General features: G+C 64.0%; 1 protein-coding gene across 1 annotated transcript; it reads left to right on the top strand.

Annotated features, from left to right (window-relative positions):
- Nucleotides 1-5,104: 5,104 nt before the first annotated feature.
- EPHX2 (epoxide hydrolase 2) lies at nt 5,105-15,232 on the top strand (the record flags this gene model as incomplete). The annotated part of the gene is made up of 19 exons (XM_082307736.1): nt 5,105-5,227; nt 6,516-6,600; nt 7,119-7,278; nt 7,917-8,107; nt 8,220-8,342; nt 8,673-8,747; nt 9,094-9,189; nt 9,483-9,561; nt 9,775-9,809; nt 9,925-9,951; nt 11,892-11,977; nt 12,153-12,264; nt 12,603-12,677; nt 13,953-13,998; nt 14,089-14,191; nt 14,416-14,485; nt 14,565-14,645; nt 14,992-15,050; nt 15,148-15,232. The coding sequence occupies exons 1-19, from the start codon at nt 5,127-5,129 to the stop codon at nt 15,230-15,232; spliced, it is 1,689 nt and encodes a 562-aa protein (XP_082163862.1). The 5' UTR covers nt 5,105-5,126.
- Between the last annotated feature and the right edge of the window lie 3,333 nt (nt 15,233-18,565).

Genomic DNA, 18,565 nt, shown 5'->3' on the forward strand with positions numbered 1-18,565 from the left:
TGATGGCATCGTGTGTGTGATGGCACCGTGTGCAACGGCACCATGTCCGCAATGGCATCGTGTGTGTGATGGCATCGTGTGCGCAATGGCATCGTGTGTGTGATGGCATCATGTGCGCGATGGCATCGTGTGTGTGATGGCATCGTGTGTGCGATGGCATCGCGTGTGTGATGGCATCATGTGCGCAGCAGACGATGGCACCATGTCCGCAATGGCATCGCGTGTGCGACGGCATCGCGTGTGCGACGGCATCGTGTCCGCAATGGCATCGTGTGTGTGATGGCATCGTGTGCACAATGGCATCGTGTGTGTGATGGCATCATGTGCGCGATGGCATCGTGTGTGTGATGGCATCGTGTGTGCGATGGCATCGTGCGCGTGATGGCATCATGTGCGCAGCAGACGATGGCATCATGTCCGCAATGGCATCGTGTGTGCAATGGCATCGCATATGCAATGGCATCGTGTGTGTGATGGCATCATGTGCGCGATGGCGTCGTGTGCGCAATGGCGTTGTGTGCGCGATGGCATCGTGCGCGTGATGGCATCATGTGCAACGGCATCGTGTGCGTGATGGCATCATGTGTGCGATGGCATCACGTGTGTTGGCATCATGTGTGAGATGGCATCCTGTGTGCAATGGCATCGCGTATGCAATGGCATCGTATGCGTGATGGCATTGTGTGCGTGATGGCATCGTGTGCGCGATGGCGTCGTGTGCGCGATGGCATCGTGCGCAATGGCATCGTGTGCGCGATGGCATCGTGTCCGCGATGGCATCATGTGTGTTGGCATCATATGTGCGATGGAATCGTGTGCGCAATGGCATCACGTACGCAATGGCATCGTATGTGCGATGGCATGGCGTGCACGATGGCATCACGTCGCAGGCAGCAACCTGCCGTCCCCTCCCGGCGCTGCCGGCTCCGGCGCCCAGACCACTCTGCAAACACCCCGTGCAAAATCTCAGCTCCCGGGGCCGGGGAGAGGAGCCAGGACGCCCCAAAAGCCGTGGAGATGAGCCGGGTTGGGGTCCTACCAGCAAGCAAGGCCATAGGCAGGGTGACGGCGGAGCCCGTCCCCGCCGTCCTAGGGCTCGGCGGCGGCGGCGGCGGCGCGGGCGGCCGAGCTCTGCAGGCGCCGGCTCAGCTCAGCGTGGAGGCGGCGGGACGCGGCGTCGAGGGTCTGGGCCAGGCGGCCGGTGAGCCGTAGCATGTGGGCCACCACCCGGACACCCTTCCGCAGCCTGGGGGGGGGAAAGAGTGGGCTCAGTGTCCCCTGTGTCCCCACCAGCCTCCCCGTAGGAGGGTGTGGAAGGTGATGCTGCAGCACTGGGGGTCCCGGAGGGGGTCCCCAACCTGGGAGAGGAGGTACCCCAGCTCCTCCATCCTGGCGACTGCTGCTCCGTTGTCACGTTGTGGCTCAGCTGTGCTGTGTCACTGGTTTAGGAGTGACAACCCCCCCCTCCTGACATCCCACCCTGCCCTCGGAGGACCCCTCACCGGCCCCGCCACGCGGGGTTTAGGGCAGGGGCACACACACGGATGCTAACGGCAGCGGTCTGCTGAGCATCCAAACCCCCCATGTGTCACCCGAGAGCCACCACGAAGGCTGTGGGACCCTTGGGGACACCCAGACCCCCCCAAGGTGTCCGTGATCTGGGGCTGGCTCCCACCCATGGATTTTGGGGCATCATCTCCATGGAGCATCTCCCCCGGTCCATCCCCTTCCCATGGCACCTACTTCTCCTTCTTCTCAGCCATCCGTGGGTGATCGGCCTCGGCCACGTGAGCCTCCAGCTCCCTGCGGACGTTGTCCAGGCTCTCCTGAAATTCCAGGTTGGCCCCGTGGATGGCGGGCAGCGCCTCGGTGATGATGTCCTGGTAGCGGGTCTGGTTGTCCTCCAGCGTGGCCGCCATCTCCACGTCCTTCAGGCTGGCTTTGGTGTCCTGCAAGAGGTTCTTGAGATGATCCAGCTCATCGCGAGAGGCGGAGGGGGGTGGCCCACGGGGGTTGCAAGGGCTGGGGGTGTGGAAGGTGATGCCGCAGCGCTGGGGGTCCTGGAGGGGGTCCCCATCCTGGGCGAGGTGGTACCCCAACCCCTCCGTCCTGACGCTGGGGGTCCCGTCCTCTTCTGGTCCCCCCTGGGGGGCGGCGGGGGGGACGAGGGCGCAGAGCCCCAGCAGCAGGCACCAGCGGGCGCCCCCCGGGACCATGGCGTCCTGCGGGAGCAAAGAGAAACGGGGGGGTCAAGGCTGTGGCTGGGACACCCGCCGAGACCCTTTTGGGGTTCCCCCCCCAGTTCATACCAGCAAAAGCCCCTAAGTACCCTTATTTTTCCATGCACATCCATCTCGGACTGCCAGGGGTTTTGGGGGTGCCGTACCCCACTTTCCCTACACCACGGAGGACCCCCCTGAGCAGGGGGGGGACCCTTTCTGCAACCCCCCCACCTCCAGCGCAGCACAAGGAGCACAGCAATGGGGAAACCGAGGCACGGAGGGGGTACGGCAAGGGCTGGGGTGAGGCTGGTCCTGCCGGGGGGCAGCTCGTCCCCCCAAAATCCCCCTCGGGAGCCACGGAAAAGCAGGAGGCCGCGGTGGGGGGGGGCAGACAATACGGCTCTTTCAAAACCACCGCCGGAAAGCCTTGGCGCCGGGGCTGGGGAGCGGGTGCCAGAGGCTGCCGGCGCGGCGGGCGCGGGGGCTCGGGGGCTCAGGGGGGTCCCCACCGGCACCCCGCGCTCTCCGAGCCGGCCCCGAGCCCCTCTGCGGAGGGAAGGGGGCTCCCGTCGGCATCCAGGCTCTCTGCCAGCACCCTGGGGTGCAATGAGCTTCCCAGGTCTCAGGCCAGCACCTGGCAGGGCTGGGGGGGGGGGGGGGGGGTTCGCTTTGGAGCAAAAGGCCCCAAAAGAAGGGATGGGGGGGGAGGGCAGCCGGGGGACCCCCCGGCAGAGACCGCAGCGGCACCGCGGCCCAGCCCTGCCACGAGTTGGCCGGGTCTCAGAGGCGTAGCCGTGCTGGCATTTCGCTGGCACCAAAGCTGGGTTGTTCTTCCCTATTCTGGAGTAGCTACAGGCCAGCAAAATTTTTCCTTTTCCCCTCTTTCCCCCCCCTCCCCAAAAAATGCTCCCACCTTTTTGCCAGGGAGAAGCCGGGCTTGGCGTCGCGGCGGCTGCGACTCGGGGGGGTTCGGCCCCGCAGCCGGCTCCGGTTTTGGGGTGAGCGGAGGGGCTGTGCCGGAGCAGCCCCCGCCGTGATGGGAGGAGGAAAAACCTTCGCCCGCCGGAGATGTGAGCCGTGTCAGGAGGCAGGGAAGGGGGTTTCACCCACCCAGCCGGCGCTGGACCACCCCGGGAGGATGCTGGGGGGTCCCGTCAGGGGCCCTGGGGACAGTGGGAGGTTGGGGACGAGGGCTGGGGGACGCCGAGCCCCGGTAGCGGGATGCTGCTGATAAATGTGTGGCTCCTCTGGGCTTGAGCCCCCCCTAAAATAGCTCTGCCCCCTCCCCGATAGCCATCCCAGCGAGGCGCAGCCCCCCAGCTCTGCCGCACTGTGCCGGGGTGCAGGTTCCCCCCCCCCCTCCAAACCCCCCCTCTGCCCAAGCTGCGGCCAAGCCTCCCTCCCACCCCTTGGTTTGCAGGTGGGGAAACTGAGGCAGGGGGCTGGGATTGCCTGCGAAACCGCTGCCGAGCCCTCCCGGTCCCCCCGCCCCGCTCACCGCTCGGCGACGCGGCCGTCCCGCCACGGCACAGCCGGTGGCTCGCCCAGGCGGGGCTGGCCCACGCACACGCATGGCCACGGCCACGGCCACGGGCACGGCCACGGGCACGCCGTGTCTGGCACCGAGCAGGCGGTGCTGCCAAGGCTGCTTTGGGGTGCGCGGGGGCTCACGCGTCCCCCCCGGGGGGGTTCAGGATTGGTGACATGGCCAGGCAGCGTGCACGTGTGTGCACGTATGTTCTTGGCGTGCAGGCGTGTGCCGAGCGTGCACATACACAGTCGGTGCCCGCACACCGGCCTGGTGGTGCACACCTGGGCTCAGCAGCGCCCACGTGTGCTCTGTGTGCACGCACATGCCTGGCGGCGCACACGCGTGCCGAGTGGGCACACACGTGCCGAGTGGGCACACACGTCCTGAGCGGGCCTGCACATGCTTGGGCGTGCACACACAGCCCCGGCATGCACGCGTGTGCTCAGAGATGAGCACACATGTGCTTAACGGTGCACACACGTCCTCAGCAGCGTGCCTGATGCTGTGCATACGCGCTCAGCATGCACACGCGTTCTGCATATGCATGTGCATGCGTGTGTGTGCATGTGTGCACGCATCTGTATGTGTGCATACATGTCTGCATGTGTGTGTTTACACGCATGCTTGCACGCACGTATTTTTGTCAGTGCATGTGCACATGCATGTGTGCATGCACGTAGGTGTGCACATGTGCACGTGTGCATAGAAGTGCATATATGTGTGCATGTGTTCCTACATGTACGCAGGCATGTGCGTGTGCATCTGTGCATGTGCACGTGTGCACGCACGTGTGTGTACATGTGTGCACACGCGTGTGCATGCCTGCAGCACGTGGCCAGCCCTGGCTGTGGCCCCCTGCCCCTTCCCACCTTCACCCCCATTAGGCCCCTCGGAGTTGGGTGCAGGTCAGCGGGTGCTGCTGCACCCTGGGGTGCTGCGGGAGCTGAGGGGGGGGGTCCCGGGCTCCCCGTTAATGGGAGAAAACGCGATTATGGGCAAAACCCCGGGGAGCAGCGGCAGGGAGCGGGTGGAGAGGCGGGCACCCACCGGTGCCCACAGCAGCGGGGGGCCGGTGGGCTGCCACCCACAGACGTGAGGACCGGGGTTCCCACAGCCCCACGGTCCCGGAGGGTGCTGGTGGGACGGAGGGGGGTGTCCCCCGTGCAGGGGCGCCCCGCGGAGGGTCCCAGGCGCCCGGGAGGGCGCCCTCCGTGACGGGCGCCGAACGGCGGCGCTAGGACCCAGCACGGAGCCCAGGCAGGGGGCGGGGCGAGGCCTCGGGGGCGGGGCCGGCGGGGGGGCGGAGGGGCCTCAGCGCTGGTGGCGGCGGGGCCGCGGGTTCGAGCCCGGGTGCCGGCGGCGGCGGGGCGGCCATGGCGCGGCGGGCCGTGTTGTTCGACCTTGGCGGCGTGCTCTTCGGGCCCGGCCTGCAGCACTTCCTGGGCTCCTGCGAGCGGGACTGCGCTCTGCCCAGGTACGGCCTGAGCCGGCCCGGCCCGGCCCGGCCCGGCCCTCCGGCCCTCGTCCGCCCGCGCCTCGGCGAGTCGCCGCTCGGCCGGAGACACGTAGAGACGAGGCGACAATACTGTGTGTGCGGCCGCCGCCCGCGCGGGGTTGGCGCCGCTGGGGTCCCCGTAGCGGGAGGACAGGGCTGGGTGTGGGGTGCGGGATGGGGACCCCCTGTCCGGGACGTGGGGTGCAGGTTGAGGTCCCTGTGTATATACGGGGGGCAGGCTGGCCACCCCCTGCCTCGATGTGGGTGCAGGCTGGGGGGGTCCTGTCCTGGGTATGGGGTGCAGGCTGGAGGGGGGGGGGGGTGTCATTCCTGGATGTGGGGTGCAGATCAGCGGTTAAAACTGACCCCCAAAGAGTCAGAATTACCACAGGGGACGCTGGCAGAAGTGGTAAGAAGAGCAACTAATAATTAATCAAGCAGGAGAATTAATTAAGCCTGTTCTGCCCCAGTGCTGAGACCGGACACAACTCAGTGCACAAACCAGATGAAACCCAAAGCACTGGACCCCCCCCGCGCGGGTCCCAAACAGCCTCTCGAGTCCCGGTGAACCCCATTTAATACGGGGTGTTGGGGGATCAGTGATCCCCAAAGCTCCCAAGTGGGAGTCAAACAGGTTCTGTCTGTTCATCAGGATTTCCCGGCAGCACGTGGGTGTTAAAAAAAAAAAGCTGGGAGTTAAAAAAAGGCTAAAATACTAAATAACTAAATGCTGGAGGACGTGGAGCAGATGGAGCAATAAATTCCCAGATTATCAGGCCATCAAACATTTTTTTGCTTCGCTTTATATAAAAAAAAAAAAATGACAGCAATCCCGCTGGAACCGGTAAAGCTGCTTTATTTTTAACCGAGCTGCGTTTTTATCGACTCGGAGGTGAGCTTTGTCCTGAAGCCAGTCGCTGGAATCTTGTTTTATTGCCGCCTTTTCGTGATCTTGTGATAGGGGTGAATCGTTTTTCCCTGAGCTACGGCTTACAAAATACCTTGCTCTTTGCATTTTGGTCCTGGCAAAACTCCCTGCTCGTCTTATCCGCGGGGCGAAGTAATTGAGCTGCCAGCAGAAATAAATGGGCAGCGATCTCCCGGTCCGGTAGTGAAATGATGCTCCGGTCCCGGCTGATGATGGAGGAGGGAGCGGTGGGAGCTCCGTATCCCCGGCACGGAGCATCCCCAACCCCGTAGCGCACCCCAACGCCCCCCCGGTATTGGGGTTTCCCCCCTGGCTGACTTCTCCTCCTTTGCCTGGCAGGAATTTTTTGGGAAAGGTCCTGTTTGCTGGCGGCTCCACCAGTCCTTACGCCAAAGCGATGAGGGGACAGATCACCCTGTCCCAGGTGAGCCCGTGGGTGCCAGCTGCGGAGCATCGCTGGTGGCTCGGATGGGCTGGGATGGGGCTGGGATGGGCTCGGATGGGCCTCGGATGGGGCTCGGATGGGGCTCAGGTGGCCTCGGACGGGGCTTGGATGGGGCTCGGATGGGCTGGGATGGGCTCGGATGGGGCTCAGATGGGCTTGGATGGGGCTCGGATGGGCTTGGATGGGCTCAGATGGCACTCAGATGGGGCTCAGATGGCCTCGGATGCGCTCGGATGGGCCTCAGATGGGCTCGGATGGGCCTCGGATGGGGCTCAGATGGGCTTGGATGGGGCTCGGATGGGCTTGGATGGGCTCAGATGGCGCTCAGATGGGGCTCAGATGGCCTCGGATGCGCTCGGATGGGCCTCAGATGGGCTCGGATGGGCCTCGGATGGGGCTCGGATGGGGCTTGGGAAGGAGCCGAGGGGAGCAGGCTTCAAGCTGGGCTCTGCTTTATTTTGGGGGGTCGATTGAATGACTGCGTGGGTGTTTTCCAGCTTTTTTCCGAGATGGAAGAGGGCTGCAGGCAGCACGCCTCTGCCTCGGGCATCGCCCTGCCGCCCACCTTCTCCGTCGCCCGAGCCTTCGAGGAGATGGCGGCCAAGGGGATGGTCAATGCCCCCCTTCTGCGGGCGGCGAGGGTGCTGCGGAGGAACGGTGGGTGCCGGGGGGCTTTTGGGCAAGGGGTGATGGAGTAAGGATGGTGCTTCCCTCCCGAGCAGCCACCACGGGGTCCCTGGTCGGTCCCACCATGGAGGTCCCTGGTCGGTCCCACCACAGGGTCCCTGGTCGGTCCAACCACGGGGGTCCCTGGTCGGTCACACCATGGGGTCCCTGGTCGGTCCCACCATGGGGTCCCTGCTTGCTCCCTCATCATCATCCCGGCGCTCTCCTGACATCACCGCGCAGCATCCTCTCATTAGATATTCTCAGCCCTGCTACCAAATTAATCCGATGTTCTCACCCTGCCAGCAATCAGCAGGACGCGGTAGCCCTTCCGTGGCCGGGCCATCGGCTCCGTCCTCAGCATCTCGGTGTGCCCGAGCCCCGGCTCACGTCCCGCCTGCGTTGGGAGGGTTGAGCCTTGCTTTCCTGGAAGTACAAACTGGGCATAAGCTCCGGCTGAGCAGCCTTCATCTCCTGCCGGGGTGTCCTGGTCCAGACAGAGCCCTGCAAATGGGAGATTTTAGGCTGGGAAGGTCTGAGAAACGTGGCTGGGGAGGGGAGGTGGAATCAAAGGTGTGCGGGAGAGCTGGAGCGGGAAAACCAGTGCTCCCCGCTCTGCCCTTCCCTAGGATTTAAGACCTGCGTCCTCACCAACAACTGGGTGGACGACAGCGCCGGGCGGCTCTTCACGGCCACGCTGATGAACCTGCTGCGCCGGCACTTCGACCTGGTGATCGAGTCCTGCCGGCTCGGGATGCAGAAGCCGGATCCCGAGATCTATGCCTACGCCCTGGATGCGCTGCGGGCGAAGCCGCAGGAGGTACGGCCGTCACCCTAAAAACGGGGCACGGGGGGTCCCTCCAAGCACCCAAAGTCCTTGGCCAAACCCAGTGGCCGCCCTGCCCCAGGGTGCTGAGCTGGTGTATCTCCAGGTCATCCTCCTGGACGACATCGGGGAGAACTTGAAGCCGGCCCGGGAGATGGGCATGGCCACCATCCTCGTCAGGGACACCGAAACCGTCCTGAAGGAGCTGGAGGAGCTCTCGGGTGTCCAGGCACGTGGTGGTGGTCCCGGTCCTCTCTGTCCCCTGCTCTCCTGGGGATCCTGGAACGGTTCTGCAGAGCCAGGAGGGATGGGCTTGGGCTTCTGGGTCTTGCCGTGCTGCGGTGGTGGTGCAGGACTTGTGGGTGGCTTTGGAAACGAATGGGATGGGGGCTGTGATGTCCTGCAAACCCTGCCCACCCCCGGATAACCTCATCCCCTGGACCCGCTGAGCCGTGTCCATCTCGAACGCATGGATGTCCCACCAGCAGCAGGGTGGTGGGGATGTCCCATGGAGCTCCAGCCTTGCTCAGGAGCCCACCCTGTGCTCCTCACCCCACAGCTTCTCACCCAAGAAGAGCCACTGCCGACTGCGTGTGATCCATCCAACGTGACCCACGGATACGTGCCCATCCGGGTAGGACGGAGGGGACAGCCTCAGCGACAAGCTGTCCCCGGGCCTGGCAGGGCTTGGCAGGGACCGGGCGTCCTGGGGAGGGTGCTGAGCCCCGTGGAAGGATGTGCCAGCCGTGCGGTGGCTTGTTGGGTTGTCCACCCTCCTCCGTGGGCTGCTCTGGGTTGGGGATGCTGAGCTACCCCATTGTTGAGATCTTCTCCGTCCACCCCAGGGGCCAAAATGTGCTCGTGGTGGGCTCCCATGCTTTGGTGGCCGGCTCCCACACCTGGTGGCCAGCAGCGGGTGGAGGGTTGGGGGGGTGAAGCCGTGCCACCCGCAGCCGGCGAGGGCTCTCTGTCCCTTCCAGCCCGGCGTCCAGCTGCACTTCGTGGAAATGGGGCACGGCCCCGTCGTCTGCCTCTGCCACGGCTTCCCCGAGTCCTGGCTCTCCTGGCGCTACCAGGTGATGGAGGAGACGGGCAGGAGGGTGGACCATGGGGGCTGGCGGTGAAGGGGGGTCACCGCTCCTGGGGGGTCCCGGGGCTGTCCCACCACCCTGCCTTGAGCCTTGAGGGACACGGGGCACAGCCCAGGAGTGTTCCTCACCCTCCAGCCTCACCAGCCCGCCTCTGCCCTCCTGGGGACATCTCCGGGCACGGCCAGCACGTGCTTGGGTGGGCAGATGCAGGATGGGTGCTGGCGAGGGGGGGCCCGGGGGTCTCTGGGTCCTTCGGAGGCTGCTGCTTTCCCTCCTAGATCCCAGCTTTGGCTGATGCCGGCTTCAGGGTGATCGCTCTGGAGATGAAGGGCTACGGGGAGTCCACGGCCCCGCCGGGTGAGCTGGGCTTGCCGGGGGGACGGGGGCGTACGGGGCTGGAGCTGCCGACTCCAAGGCCGAGATCGAGGAGGAAATGGGTGGAGGAGTCTTCTCCTGGGGGGGTGGAAGGTGTCCCGCTCCTCCCGCAGCCCCGGCGGCTCAGATGGATGTAAAATGCCTCCTTAGAAACGTGTGGATGTTAAAATGATGGCGCTTATGTCTTTCGTGCAGACGTGAAAGAATATTCCCAGGAGCAGATATGCAAGGTGAGGAGCTGCAGGGTACGGACGCGGGCAGGATGAGTGCGGCGCGGAGGGTGCTGTGAGCTGGTAGGGCATGGCCCCGGGCAGGATCTGATCCCTTCTCTCCTCCCTTCCCCAGGACCTGGCGGTTTTCCTGGACAAACTGGTGAGGAGCCCCCCGCGACGGGTCCCTCCTCGGCAAGGTTTGGGCGCGCGTCCCCCCGGCTGCCCTTCGCCTCTTCCCACTCAGGGACAGCTCAGCTCCCCGGGAGCTTTGGTCCAAAACCCTTGGGATAGCACAAGCCCCATCTTTGCATTCCCCACGGCTGGGATTTTAGGGATGGAGATGTTCATACAACCCATTGCCGGAGGGGAGAACCCAGCCTCGGGAGCGTCTCCAGCTCTGCGGCACCTTCTCCTGGACCTTGTGTCCTTGCTGAAGGTGGGGAGATGGGCTGGTGGCATCCGTGGCTCGGCGGGGTTTTGGTAAGGCAGTGAGATACCAGTGGGGAAGGATGCTGGGCTGCATCACGTCTGTCCCCCTTAAACCCCGACCGTAGCGGCTCCCAAGCGGCTGGGGCGGCCGGGGGACCAACGCTGCCCCTTGGCACGGCTCGACTCCGAGGTCGTCTCAGCATCCGATCCGCTTGGGTTTGGGGTTTAATTCCCATCCCGGCGAGGGGATGAAGTTGATTTCTGCGCCATTTAAAAGAGATGAAGTGGAGGGGAAGAAGGCAGAGCCCGCAAATGCCAACATCTCCAGGGCTTTTTCCTTGCGAAATGGCTTCCAAGGGAATGAGTCCTTCAGAAAGCAGAATGCTAAAAGAAAAGTAATAAGAAACAAGGGGGGGGAAAAAAAGCCCTTGAGGTTTTGCAAGGGCTCCTTGCGTGAGGAGCAGCGGTGGTTTTGTGCCGGCATCGGAGCAGGGATGGGTTTTCGGGAGGAGACCAAGCCGGGCGTCGCGGGGGCTGCGGCTCCGGGTTGGTGCCGAGCAGGCGAGGATAAATCCCCATGATTTTTTTTTTTTTTGCTGGGGAATTGCCTTCGCGCTGGATTAAAAATGATAAGGAAAACGGATAGAAAGGCGCCCGTTGATGCGCAGCCAGCTTTGCTTCGGGGTGTAGAGGAGACGCGAGGTCGTGGCATCCCGTATGGATGGGACTTTGGTTTTCCCTGCTCCTCCGCTACCGTCAGGGCCCATCCTGCTCCCCTCCGCCCCGGGGGGGCTCCTTCTCCCTCCCCTTTGGGGGAATTTGGGGAAGAGAAATGACTTCGCGAAGCTTCGTGTGGTGTTTGAGCCCATTTCTGGGATGCAGAAGATGCAGAGCGGGCCAGGAGCCGGCAGGGCGATGGCCAGGGACGGTGGGATGAAACCCCTCCGCGCCGGGGGGACCCACTCAGCCCCACATCGGAGGTGGGAGCTGCTGGGAGCCCCCCCAAACCCTCTGCCCCCCTTGGGGGGGGTCTCAGACGCCGGGTTTCACGCCGTCGGACGGCAGCGAGCCCCGAGCTGCGTCCGCCGGGAGGGAATTTTAATTACGCTTCTAAATATCAGCTAATTATGAACCGGCTGCTACGTTGATCAGGAGCCTGGGTTTTAATTGGATTTATTTGTAGGTGCCCAGAGGGGTCAGGAAAAAGGAATGGAGGAGGGGGGGATCTGGCCGGCCCTGGGGATGCTGCGAGCCCCTTGGCAGAGGGGTTGGGGATTTATTCGGCTGCGCCGATACCGAGGCGTTCCCCGTGCTGTCACCCCGGGCGATGGCAGCGGCGCGGGGGACCCCGGGGGACGAGCAGCCTCCAGACGTCGTTTTGGTGGATAATATCGAACCCCTTTCCTCTGGAGGGCCCAGGTACTTGAAATGTTTAATTAAATCAGAGCAAATAGCTCTGGGTGATCAGGTAACGCTTGTTCCTTGGGGGGAAAAAGGAAAAAAACACAAAAAAGGGCGGGGGGGAAGGAAAATATTGCTGTTTGCTGATCTCTGCTGCTTTGGAGGGAGGCAAATCTCCTCTCTCCCCTGCTGACGGCTCTTGGGCGCTGCTTTTGGGGAGGATTTCGGGGTGCGGCTGCGGGGGCACGCTGACGGCCCCCCTCCCCGCAGGGCATCCCGCAGACCGTGCTGGTCGGCCACGACTGGGGCGGTGCCGTGGTCTGGAACATGGCTCTCTTCTACCCCGAGCGGGTGAGGTGGGTCCGTGCCAGGCGGGGGGCTCCTTGGGGACCGGTCCGACCCCCCCCAGGTCCCTCCAGTCACCCTGGATCCTGCCCTCTCCATTCCCCACCCTGCGGCAAAGCCCCGGCTCACGCTGGGCGCCCCAAAGCCGGCTGCGATGCTGACTCTGTCCTCCCCATCGCGTCCCAGAGCCGTGGCCTCGCTGAACACCCCGTACCGACCCGCCGACCCCGCCGTGGACATCGTGGAGAAGATGAAAACCTATCCCACCTTTGATTACCAGTTCTACTTCCAGGAGCCGGTGAGTCTGGGACCGCAATTTTTATCCTTCACCCCTCTTTTGGGGCTTAAACCCCCCCTGAGGATGGGGACGTGCCCATGTCGGGATCCCCAGCTCATGGCTGGGCGTCGCCTGCGCTGTAGCCGGGGTGCCACGCCGTGGCGCTTTCGCTGCCACCCCAAATGTCACCCGATGGCTTTTGGTCCCCCTGCCAGACTTTGTTTCCATGCTGAACTCTGCAAAAAACCATCCCCAGCCTCCACCCGAGCCCCGATGGGCGGCAGGATCCGGCCCCGGGGTGGGTTGGGTCCCTGGGGAGGGTTGGCATCATCTGCGGTGCTTCCTCCCCCGCTGCGCAGGGCGTCGCGGAAGCGGAGCTCGAGAAGGACATCGGCCGGACCCTGAAGGTCCTGATCCGCTCCACGCGCCGGGAGGTAGGTGTGGGGCTGAGGGTGGGCCTGGGGTGGGAGCGGAGGGGCTTCGCAGCCTGCCCGTGGCCAGCCCAGCCTGAGGTCCTCTCCAAGCCCTGCCAGCCTCCCTGGGGCTCTGCCTGTGGCACCCTCTCCCCTTCCACCTCACCCGTGCCAGGAGCCAGAAGCCTCAGGGATGGCTTTGCAGTGGCCCGCAGTGACCCTCAGGCACATCCCACCCCACGTCTGCTGTCCTTTTACTGCCTGTCTGCAGTGAAGTCTGCATTCCGTCAGCCATCAGTAGGGACCAGAGTGAACGCATCCTTGTGAGCAGCGGCACAGGGCCCGCACCTCTTTAGGACTCAAAGCTGACCCTGAGTAGGGGTTGAGAAGACCTCTGGAAAGCTGTGCTGCCTGGGGGGAGACAGCCCAGCCCGGGGAACAGCAGATTTGCGGGGTGACTGTCTCGGCGTGGCCTGGCAGAGGCTCCTGCTCCCCTCTGCCCTCGCAGTGTCGGTGCCGCTCGCTTCCTTAACCCCTGCAAATGTTAACATCTCGCTTCAGGGTGAAAAACCTTCGCGGTTTAAAATAACAACGCCCCGGGAGCGCACGGGAGGCCGTGCCTCGCCGGCGGCATCCTTCTGCCGGCAACGCCACGCCGGCTGCTCCCAGCTCCGTGGCCTGGGGCTGCATGTTCGGTTCCTGCATCCCTCAAGATGCAGCGATGCTCAGTGTCGGCTCCCAGCTCCGTGTCCCAGGGCTGCGTGGTTGGTTCCTGCATCCCTCGGGATGCAGCGATGCTCAGTGTCGACTCCTGGCTCCACGTCCCAGGGTTGCACGGTCAGTTCCTGCATCCCTCGGGATGCAGTGACACGCAGTGCTGGCTCCCAGATCCGTGTCCCAGGGCTGCGTGGTCGGTTCCTGCATCCCTCGGGATGCAGCGATGCTCGGTGCGTGGTCCTGGCTCCATGTCCCAGGGTTGCACGGTCAGTTCCTGTATCCCTCGGGATGCAGCGATGCTCGGTGCCTGCTCCTGGCTCCATGTCCCAGTGCTGCGTGGTCGGTTCCTGCATCTCTTGCGATGCAGCGATGCTCGGTGCCTGCTCCCAGCTCCACGGCCCAGGGCTGTGTGGTTGGTTCCTGCATCCCTCGGGATGCAGCAATGCTCAGTGCCGGCTCCCGGCGAGGAGGGACGTGCAGCCCCAAGTCTGCCTGGCAGCCACAGGGAGCCCCCGGGGATGGGGTCCCCCCCGGGCACGGTGCCGCTCCCTGCCTGCCCTCCGTCCCCTCTCTCCGCAGGACCGCCTGCCCTTTGCGCTCAACTTCCACGGGGTCCGGGAGCGAGGTAAGGGGGGAGACCTCGCCGTGGGGGGGGGATGCCGTGGGGGGGTGTCACGGGTGGGACGCGGCAGCCGTCCTGTGCCTCTTGTTGCAGGGGGGCTGCTGGTGGGCTTCCCCGAAAACCCTCCCGCCAGCCAGATCCTGCACGGCCCCGAGCTGCAGTACTACATCCAGCGCTTCCAGAAATCCGGCTTCAGGTAGGGGCAGGAGCCTGGGGGTGGTGGGGTACCCCCCCTTCAGAAGGGGGACCCCAAACCCCCCGAGACCTTGCTTTATCACCCCAAGAAGGGGTGAGGCTGGCGGGGGGAGGCTGCTTTCCCCTTGCAGGCTCTTCCCGTGCCGTGGGCGGTGGGACGGTCCCCGCGGTGGTGTCGGCAGGAGCTGAGTCCCAGTATCTCCACCCCGTTCCCCTCTCTCCCAGTGGCCCTTTGAACTGGTACCGCAACATGCGACCCAACTGGCGCTGGGCGCTCTCTGCCAAGGACAGGAAGGTGGGGCCTGATCCTGTCCCGCGGGGAGCGTTTGCAGACCCAGCACCTTCCCCACCTTGTCACTCGTGTCCCCTTACAGATCACGATGCCAGCGCTGATGGTCACCGCCGGGAAGGACGTGGTGCTGCATCCCAGCATGAGCAAGGGCATGGAGGAGTGGGTGAGCCAGCGTGGTCCCATCCCCCCCAGCCCCTCCCGGGACCGGCGTGCGCCGAAGCCGTCCCGCTTCCATAAGATCCCATCACGGGAGAGCCCTGGGGCAGGTCCACCCTGCCAAAACGGGCTGGATTTGGCCCAGATCTGGGGACATCACTTGAGAAGGGGGGGACACGCTGATACGGGGAGAGGGGGGCGTTTGCCACCTGCAGCGGGCGGGGGGGGGATTTGCTCTTGCCAAAAGGAAAAGCTGGGGATCAGGGGCAGCCCGGGGTGGGCTCCGCTGATGCCAAACCTGCCGGATCCCGGTACGAACCAACCCCTTCCCGCTCTCGCCCATCCCTCCGTAGATCCCGCAGCTGCGCCGGGAGCACATTGAGGAGTGCGGGCACTGGACGCAGATGGAGAGGTACCGCGGCCGGCGTGCACGGCCTCGCTCCGTCGGAGCCCGGCTCCCCGGGGCCGCCGCTGCCGGCTCCCACCCCAGCTCTCTGCTGTTCCCCCAGGCCGGCGGCGCTGAACGGGATCCTGGTGGCGTGGCTGGAGGGGCTCCCCCCCGACACCCCCCTGCCCAAGGTCTCCAGGCTGTGAGCGAGCAGAGCCCTGCCCTGTGCCTTCCCTCCTCCCCGCGCTCATTTTGCCGTTTAGGGTTTGATTTTCACCTTTACGGTTTGATTTTTTTGCCTTTAGGGTTTGATTTTTACCTTTACCGTTTGATTTTTGCCTTTACGGTTGGATTGTTTTGCCTTTAGGGTTTGATTTTTGCCTTTACAGTTTGATTTTTACCTTTAGGGTTTGTTTTTTTTACCTTTAGGGTTTGATTTTTACCTTTAGGGTTTGATTGTTTTGCCTTTAGGGTTTGATTGTTTTGCCTTTAGTGTTTGATTTTTGCCTTTAGGGTTTGATTTTTTTCACCTTTAGGGTTTCATTTGTATTTTTGGGGGGGTCGATGGGTGGGAGCGATGGGTGAGCCGGGGCCGGGAGCAGGGGGCACGCAGCATCGCTCCTGCTTTCTGCAGCTAACAGGGTCCCGGTTTGCTCCCGTGGAAGGTCCCAGGGTGCTGGGAGATGGTTTGGGGCTGCACCCATCCTCCTGCCACGGCAGGGGCTGCACCGGGGCTGCCACATCACCCCGACCCCATCCCAGGGGTGGCCAGTGGGTCCCGGGTTGTGACCACTTGGTTGGTTTTGGCGTGGAGGTTTTAATGCACTAATAATAATTAATGCTGCTTGAGAAATCGCCTTCTGCCTTGTAACATAGAGAAATAAAGCACAAAGTGACCTGAGCACCCCGGCTCGCCCCGGGGTCCTTAGGGTGCAGGGTGACGCAGCATCTCCCTGCCCCTTCCCCTCTGCCCCGGGGCCCATCCCCGTGGTGCCTGGGCTCAGCCCCAGCCTGCAGCCGCCTTCCCCGCAGCTCCCGGCCCTTCTCCTGGCCCCAGCAGCCGTTAGAAACAGAAATCCGGAACGCCGTAAGGATTTGGGCAAAAACGCTTGGTATTTCCCCCCTTCAATTCTCCTCAGCCCTCAACTATTTTCAGCTGGGGCTCTGCGGTTTGTCTGTCTGCATCCCTCCTCCCAGCCCTTCCCCGCTCTGCCAGCATCCCGCGGGGATGTTTTGCATCCGGATTCATCCCTAAAAAAGGAGTTGTATGGATTTGGGGTCGAGGGGAGAGAAAAATCCCAGCCCCTGGGTGGGCAGCGAGAGATTTAAACCTGCTCCCTCCAGCCCGGAGTTACCCCTAACCCTGGCTGTCCTCCTCCCCGGGTTTGCTGCCGGGGCCGAAGCCTCGGGCCGCGGGTTTCGGAGCTGCTACGGACTCTGGATGAAATGTAAAATCCAAGAGGCTCATCCCTGGGCAGCCGGGAGCTGTGGCCAAGCACCCGCCCCGCAGCCCTGCCCGGAAAGCCCAGCAAGCGCTGCCAAAGCAGCCTCTCCCATGGCACCGCCAGCTGGGTTTGCTGGGCGCTGGAGGTGGCTGCAGCCTCCTGCCAGCGCTCCCGGCAGCCCAGCCCTGGCAGGGGCCTGACCTGGCTCTTCCCACCCCGCTCCTGGGGGGCTGCGAGGCTGCAGCGGGGCCCAGCAATGCACTGCTCCCCCCCCGGGGCTGATTTTGGGAGGGAGGAGGACCTGCAGAGAGCTCGCAGGCCCCCTTCCCTCCTTGCACACCATGGAACCCCCCCGCACCCAGCACTGCCCTGGGTCCTGCTCCAGCAGCCCCCTTCCCCCCGATTCCCACCCCACGCCAGCTCCGTGCCCCCTCTCCTGCAGCCCAGACCGGCTTCCCCGGCTCCCACCCTGCCTGTGTGTGTCCTCGGCCCCACGGGTGCGTGCATCCTCGGTGCCCCGTGCATACGCATCCTCGGTGCCCCGTGCATACGCATCCTCGGCTCCCTGGGTGCACATGTCCTTGGTGCTCCAGTACCTGCATCCCCCGTCTCCAGGGTGCACATGTCCTTGGTTCCCTGGCGCGTGCGTCCTCCATCCCTGGGTGCACGTGTCCTCGGTCCCCCAGTACATGCATCCTCAGCCTGCAGGGTGCCTGTGTCCTCGGTCCTCGAGTGCATGCATCCTCTGTCCCTGGGGTGCCCATGTCCTTGGTCCCCAGGTTGCTTGCATCCCCTGTCTCCAGGGTGCACGTGTCCTCGGTCCCCTGGGTGCATGCATCCTCTGTCCCTGGTGTGCACATGTCCTTGGTCCCTCAGGTGCATGCATCCTCCATCCCCAGGGTGCACATGTCCTCGGTCCCCCAGTGCATGCATCCCCAGTCTCCAGGTTGCATGCATCCTCCATCCCTGGGGTGCATGTTTCCTCGGTCCCCGGGGTGCATGCATCCTCCATCCCCGGGGTGCATGTTTCCTCGGTCCCCGGGGTGCATGCATCCTCCATCCCCGGGGTGCATGTGTCCTCAGTCCCCCAGGTGCATGCGTCACCAGTCCCTGGGGTGCCTGTGTCCTTGGTCCCCTGGTGCATGCATCCCCAGTCCCCTGGGTGCATGCATCCCGCATCTGCAGGGTGCACGTGTCCTTGGTCCCCCGGTGCATGCGTCCTCCATCCCTGGGATGCACACGTCCTCGGTCCCCCGGTGCACGCATCCTCCATCCCACCCAAGGACACACGCACCCACCCTCAGCATGTTCAGCGAGCTCTGATGCCCACGCAGACCGGGGGGCTGGCGTTAGCCCAGGGCGACCGGTGGGGACGGAGACACCCCGCCGCCTGCAGAGCGGGGACCCAGGAAACCAGCAGAGCCACAGCAGCCTTGGGCCTCGGTGCTGGCACGGCCAGAGCCATGCAAACACCAGCAGAAGAGATGCAAACACCAGCAGAAGAGATGCAAAATCCCGCCCCGGTTTCCTCTGGGGCCTTGCTCCATCTCCCGGAGGAGGGTTTATTCCCAGGAGGAATCCTCCAGCCATAAGGATGAGCAATGGCTGCCGCTGCATAACAGCATCCGCAGAGCAGGGCCCCGGCGCGATGGATGGCGTCTGAAATAAAGAAATAAATCCGGCTGCAGACCGAGCTCCTCCGGGCCGTTTCTTTTTGCAGCTCGAAGCCGCTCATGGTGGTCTCAGGCACGGCGGAGGGAGAGGGACCGCATCCCTTGGGATGCCGCGGAGCCGGGGAGCTCGTACCAGCGAAACCCCCCGGGGCTGACGTGGCTGCCATCCGCACGACGCCCCGTGGCTCTATCCTGCTCCCCTCTCAGCTCTGCGATGTGAAAAGAAAGAATAAAACGTCTCAAAAACCTCAGGGTTGGTTTCAAAGCCCCGATCCGAGCATCAGAGGCTTGGAAGAAATGATCTCCCGAAGCCCCGGCGTGAGGGGCAGCTTGCAAAAGGCCGGGTTTGTTTTTTAAGAGATGCTTGCAATTCCCCCTCTACAAATCCAAACGCTCACCTTTGAGAGCAAGGAAAGAAATG

Source organism: Platalea leucorodia, assembly GCF_965183815.1.
Source record: "Platalea leucorodia genome assembly, chromosome: 3".
Classification (NCBI taxonomy): Eukaryota; Metazoa; Chordata; class Aves; order Pelecaniformes; family Threskiornithidae; genus Platalea; species Platalea leucorodia.